The sequence below is a fragment of the Primulina huaijiensis genome, chromosome 4 (genome assembly GCF_012295235.1).
Source record: "Primulina huaijiensis isolate GDHJ02 chromosome 4, ASM1229523v2, whole genome shotgun sequence".
Classification (NCBI taxonomy): Eukaryota; Viridiplantae; Streptophyta; class Magnoliopsida; order Lamiales; family Gesneriaceae; genus Primulina; species Primulina huaijiensis.
In genome coordinates this window covers 899,888-906,517 of record NC_133309.1, presented here as the reverse complement: position 1 = coordinate 906,517, position 6,630 = coordinate 899,888, and the positions used below count along the sequence as shown (strand labels likewise).

Genomic DNA, 6,630 nt, shown 5'->3' with positions numbered 1-6,630 from the left:
TAACAACCACAAACATTTTATTCAGAGTTAGTTTACTTGAAACATTATATCTTCAGTAGTTTATAGTTTTTTTTTTCATGTCAGTATATAATATACTAATATTGTAGTTACGATTAAACTTTTTGCAAGTATTTCTTAATTATAATGTAGTCTTTTATTATTTTTATTTTAAAATATAAATTTATATCACTTTAACGATTAGTCGGCCAGAGTTCAAAAAATTTCTGGCTACGTCCCTGACATTCCTTGAAATGATCATATGAACTAGATAGTGATGTTGATGAATATTTGACATTCATACCAGATTTTACAACATGTAGAGAATATATATTACTATTTAAAAGAAATTTTGATGGATATAAAACTGTACCGAGAAATTGAAGTTATAAAAAAGTTCTCATCACTGTCAAAATCTTCGAACATAATCGTCTTTGATTCAACTGGATCTCCCTCGTGCATGTAGATGAAAAGAATGAAACAGAATGTATGATTGAATAGTACCAAAGACAGAACAAAACGCAAAAATGGGTATGATGCGCGAGGATTTCTTCTTTCTCGAGTTGCAGAATTTCGTACGAGCCTAGGGGTAGGTTCTCCCCTTCCTCAGCATCATCATCACTTTTTGTTTCTTGATCTTCCATGTTGGAATTTTGTTCGGTAGCATAAAGACCTGTATCATCAATCAGCTTTGAGTGATCTTCCGCCTTGTTTAAATTTGCATTCTTTGGGCAAATGATGTTTCTTGGAACTCCATTTGAAGGATTAGTGACACCACCGAAGTGCGCCAACTGGTTTATAGGATTAACTGATGAAAGGATATGATTCAGAGATGGAAGAAGGCTGCCTGCCGTTGAAATCAGCTGGATAATTAGGAAGGATAATTTTGAGATTTTAAAAGATTGACTTCTCAAAATTTATAGAGTTACCTTCTCTTTCTCTATGTTTTCGACGTGGGATAATAGATACACATCGAAAGGTAATATTTATTAACTCATGTCGAAATTTTAGTGAAAGACGCTGAAAGATTATAAATTGATAATTCTATTTCTTAAATTTTCTCTAATTTTACATTTCTAAACATTAGTCAAAGTATTTAAATAATGAATAGTTTCTTCTTTTTCTAAAAAATTTAAAAAATGTCAAACCAATCATGAAATCAACTATTAATCGGACCCAGACAACCGGTTTCGTGACTCGGACCCTAATCGGCAACGAGGGGTCGGTTAAGGGTCGGGACTGAATCCAGCCCATGGTCAAATCTAGTTCCAAGAAGCCAAGTCCCTTCTCCCGTAGCGTAGGGTGACCGATTGTTTATTATACGTAACTCATTTATATAATTAAGGTAGGGGGCCAATAAGTTTTTATAGTAATTCTAAATGTTTCTTTTCCAACTTGTGTATTTGTTTATTTAATTAATTCTTCGTTAGATTTCGTTTGGGAAAGTTCTCGAATCAACTTATCTCTAAGTAGAGTTTGTTGTCATTATATATAGTAAACAAAAAAAATTTAGATTTTGGTTTCAAATTCATTCTAAGATGGTGTCGGACAGGACTAATAAGCTCTGAAATTTTGTTCGATAAATTTTTTTAAAAAACAACTTATACGTTTTGAGAGTGTCTCATTAGTTAATTTTGTCATATGAATCTCTTATTCGACTCGGACTATGACTTTATATATAAATCGGGTCGACTACATGAAACATGTCCTTAAAAGAATAAAGAAACTGGGCATTTAACCCAAATTTATTTGGACTGACATTTAAAAAGATTTAACAGTATAATGGGCTCCTCTTTCAGTCTCAACACAAACCCTAAACCCTAGTCTCTTGTTAGTCCAATTGTCCACAGATTGAAGCATTTCTTATTCGACTACCTTCTTCGCTGATTATCCAAGGAGGAGGGGAAGATCGAGGAACAAAACTGTAAGTTACCGAAATTCGAGTTCTTAATTTTTGTATAATTTGTAGATTTTTTTGTTAGTTTCTGAAAATTAGTTGATGAATGCAGGCGATTTACATTCGAGAATATAGACTTTAGCTATACTTCCTTGAGTGAGAGAATTTTTTGTAATCATGGTTTCGATGTCTGTAAGAACTAGATTCGCGAATGAGCTAGAATATCTGTTTAACTTTTTTTTTAATCAGGTATTTTTACCATCTAATTAACTTTTTTTTTTATAATGAAAATCGATTGAAGAAATATCTGTTAAGTGATAGAATTTATTTTTAATGAAAATCGATAGAAGGCCCAGTATAGTTCGGCCCTTTCTCCACGAACCTAACCTCTTGATAGTCGCTGTTCGGCCATCTTCTTCGCTGAAGGACGAATACAAGTGTAAGTTACCCAAATCACGCTGCTTATTTTTGTATAATTTGAGTGATAGAATTTGTTTTTAACCATGCAACTGTAAATATTCTCTGAAAATGGGGTTGTTTCTTTGAAGAATGATCGATTTTTTGTGTTTTTGTTGATCACTTCGAATCTTCAGGTAATTGAAATGGGAACACAGCTTTTGTTTTTGAGGGGGTTCACGCTGTAGTTAGTTTTTTGCTGTAGAATAGCGAGTCTTGAGAATTTGGCTTGAAAAAGAATACCTTTTAAAAAGGTGGACGTGAATTTGTACTATTTCAATGGGATTTTAGTATTTAAGTAAGCGTTTGTCTCGTTTATGCTCTTGTATAATTTGTTGTTTATGGTTTTCTTTTATACAGGCCCTTTCTAACTTTTGAACTACGGTCGCCCATGTCTAATAAGGGGACAATGAATGGTGCAGGGGCAGAGGACAACGATCCAGTTGTTTCTGAATCTGAATCTGAATCTGAATCAGAATCAGAATATGGTGACGACGTGCAGGTGACTGAGCCTTCGAAGACTGCTGTTTACAACAAGGATGGCTTATTAGATAAATTTGCAGATATCAGCTGGCCTGAAAATGTAGACTGGATACAAAAACTTTCTATTGATATTGATCAGGGGCAAGAGGTGGATGTGAATGATGATCTGAACCGGGAACTTGCTTTCTACACCCAGGCACTAGAAGGTGCAAGACAGGCCTTCATGAAGTTTCAGTCAATGGGGCTACCTTTCATGAGGCCTTCTGACTATTATGCAGAAATGGTGAAAACTGATCGACACATGGAAAAGGTAAAGGGACGACTTTTGGCAGAGAAGAGAAAGACTGAAGAGGCTGAGGAGAGAAGGAAGTCAAGGGAGAATAAGAAGTTAGCCAAAGAGATACAGACTCAGAAGCAGAGGGAGAGGGCTAAACAGAAGAAAGAAGATATTGAATCGGTCAAGAAGTGGCGGAAGCAGAGGCAGCAGAGTGGATTTGCTAAGGATGACAAGGACGGTGATCTTAGCTTGGCTTTTGAAGATGGCAAATCGTTTGAAAGATCGAATAAGAAGAGGCCAGGTGTGTCTCCCGGAGATCGTTCTGGAGGGAAGGCAAAGCTAGGTGGTGGCAAGGGGAAGATGGGATTCAATAAGAGGAAAGGCAAGGAATTCAAGGACGCCAAATTTGGATTTGGTGGGAAGAAAGGAATGAAAAAGCAAAACACGGCTGATACAACAAATGATTTCAGTAAAAGCACTTTCCCCAGATCAAAGAGACAGAGAAGGTGAGATCTTTGATCGTTATTTCGAGGATTACGTGCCTAAGGTTCATGGATCACCAATTTTGGATAGATCGTTATGATTTAAGCTGACAAAACTGTGTTGTTTGATCTACAAGCATTATTTATTCTGTCCAGTGTATGTGGAATTTGCCTGTCAATTTTAAGTTGTGTTTTCTATTTTAGTTTCTGGCAGCCTACAATTATGTGACTATGTCAATCAGAACTTGAATTTCTGTATGCTTTTGGCTGCAATTGATTGGGAAGTAATCCAAAAACCATAATGTAGCTTTTTCGAGATGATTGTAATTTATTACTTTTTTTATTAAAATAAATTGGACAAATGTAGTTTATTTATCACAAAAATTTATGTGAGACGGTCTCACGGGTCAATTTTCTGAAACAGATATTATTTATAGGTCATCCACGAAAAAATATTACTTTTTATGTCAAATACAATAATTTTATTATAAATATGGGCATGACTGATCCGTCTCACGAATAAATATACGTGAGATCTTTTTATGAAAAACATACTCTTTATTTCTTTATTTATTTGTTCCTTAAACTTTATTTTGGAAAGTTCATTAATAAACTTGTAGTAGATGTAAGAAGTTTGTTATAATTGGATTCGGGATTTGAGACTGTTGTATGTTTTACTTACAAGTCATATAAGGACTTTTTACTTATGATTTTTATTATTATATATATTTTAAAATAAAATAATGTAGCTTTTTCGGGATGATGATAATTTATTAATTTTTTTTATTTTAAAAATGGACAAATGTAGAGGATTCGCTGTAGGCGAATATACCAAATATTAAAATATTATTAATAATACAAAAGTGCAATAATTCAATTATTGAAGTCAAAGTCGACTTATGAAGTAGCCCGAAGTCCAGGAAATTGTTAATTACACCTTATGACCACGTATATCTATACTATATATTAAGAATGTTTCTAATAGAGACAAAATAGACACCAATTTTTCTTTTCCATTTTGCCCTTATATAATAGGAATATTATAGTTTAGTTTTTTTTTTTTTTTTTTTAAATTTAACAAACTTTTTTTTTTTTAAATTCCAACAATTCAAATAGCACTTTAGTCCCTCGATAATTTGTCAAATTTCACTTTAGTCTCTCGATAATTAAAAAAAACACTGTTCACACACGCACCGCGTGTGGAGAGTAACTAGTATTAATTAAATTAATTGGTGAATGACATATAGATTTGGAATTCCACATATATTCCCCATTTTTTTATTTTATTCTTATGCACAAAATTTTTGTAAGACCGTCTCACAGTTTAATTTTATAATACGAACCGTCTAATCGACTTGATCTATTTAAAATATTACTTTTTATGTCAAAATATTAATTCTTACTATTGCACATATGGATCGTATTGGCATGTCTCATGTATAAATATCCGTGAAAACATATATGAGAATATCTACCCATTTATATATATATTTTTTTTTGTGGAAGTCACTACTTTATTTTTTATGCACAAGTTAATCCAAATTTGAAAAAGTAAAAAAATTAAAAAACTCAAAATAGTCGACAATCACACATTTCCTATTTACCAAAAATAAGAAAAGGAGAAAATGATATTTCACTCAATCGGCAAACAATCTAATGCACACGTTAATTCAATTTACCCAAAAAAAATTTATATTAGCCAACTAAACTTATAAATTGTTTTATAGTTTATAAGTTCTTTGGCATTAATTTGGTCAAACAACTTACAAAGTATTAAAATACGCTGTATTATTAGTCGAATCAAATAGAAGATTAGTCTCATAAAATTGTTTCATCATACCGTTTAATAAGAGTTTTTGTGAAAATGCAAATAATAATAAGATTTAATAAGATTCATATAATTATGTTGATTATACGAAAAAAATGGAAACATGGAAGAAAATTATCATTCAATCTCTCAAGTCCGTTCATGAATCGATAGAAATAATATAGTATGATTAATAATATATGATGTTGGGTATGTAGTTGAACTCAAACTCGAGCTCAATTCTGTCTTACGAGCTAAAAAACGAGTCGAGTTCAAGTCAAGCTTGTTAAACATTATAAACGAGTTATTAATAAACAAAGTTCGAGCTCGGCTTGATTAACACAATAAACGAATTTTTAACGAACTGAGCTCGATCTTTTCCCTAGCTTAGTAATTTCAAGAAATCGAGTTCGACTCTCAAACAATCTTAAACGAGCCAAGCTTAAATCTGATATTATTTGACTTAATTTGGATAGTTTACATCGTATGTAGATAAGTCGAGTATGTGTTCTGAGTATATTCTCTTCTATGGATCGGACAGTCTAAATGAAAGGTCTAAAAATTCAATTATAGCTTAATAATTGAAGCAGATATCCTGAATAATAAGCTTGCAGAAGTCGTCTCTAGCTTAATAATTGAAGCTATAAAAAAAAAATAGTCAGAGAATTTGATGTGTGAGTGATATAAGTTTTTATTTGGGGCAAAAATAAATGATTATTAAAATAATTAAAATACAAGTATAATATATAGTATTTTTACATACAAAAAAGTAATAACATTATACAATATTTGAGACAAATTGTTTCTCAAGATAGAATGAATTATCACAACATTGGTTTTAGAAATAATTATCAATTTTTTTGTTATTATTATTATTATTTATAGTGACGGATGACACATAAAAGTCCAAGAAGTAAAAAATAAAATAAAAATTTTATCAATTTTTCGATCAATTCACATGAATAAACAGTAATTTAAATAAGCTTTACACCAATTTAAAAATCACAATTAATCAAAATAATTTACTCAAGAAAATCATAAATTATATGTTGCATTCAACAAAACAAAAAATAATGAAAGTACCATATATATANTACTTAACAAAAGGCTAGTATTAGGAATAAAAAAATTACTTTAATATGTTTTTCATTCTTTTTTGTTTGAATATATATTGAGATTTCACACTAAATAAAATACTTCTGACCTTTGACAAAAAGCTAAAATCAATGAT

At 31.3% G+C, this 6,630-nt stretch overlaps 1 protein-coding gene across 2 annotated transcripts; it reads left to right on the top strand.

Annotated features, from left to right (window-relative positions):
- The first annotated feature begins 1,786 nt into the window (after positions 1-1,786).
- LOC140975087 (probable rRNA-processing protein EBP2 homolog) lies at positions 1,787-3,795 on the top strand. Of its 2 annotated transcripts, none has more exons than XM_073438595.1 (2): positions 1,787-1,921; positions 2,711-3,795. In XM_073438595.1, the coding sequence occupies exon 2, from the start codon at positions 2,742-2,744 to the stop codon at positions 3,618-3,620; it is 879 nt and encodes a 292-aa protein (XP_073294696.1). In that variant the 5' UTR covers positions 1,787-1,921; positions 2,711-2,741; the 3' UTR covers positions 3,621-3,795. The 2 variants fall into 2 exon arrangements, with proteins under 2 accessions (XP_073294696.1, XP_073294697.1); XM_073438596.1 differs by lacking the exon at positions 1,787-1,921 and adding an exon at positions 1,971-2,333.
- The last annotated feature ends 2,835 nt before the right edge of the window (positions 3,796-6,630 follow it).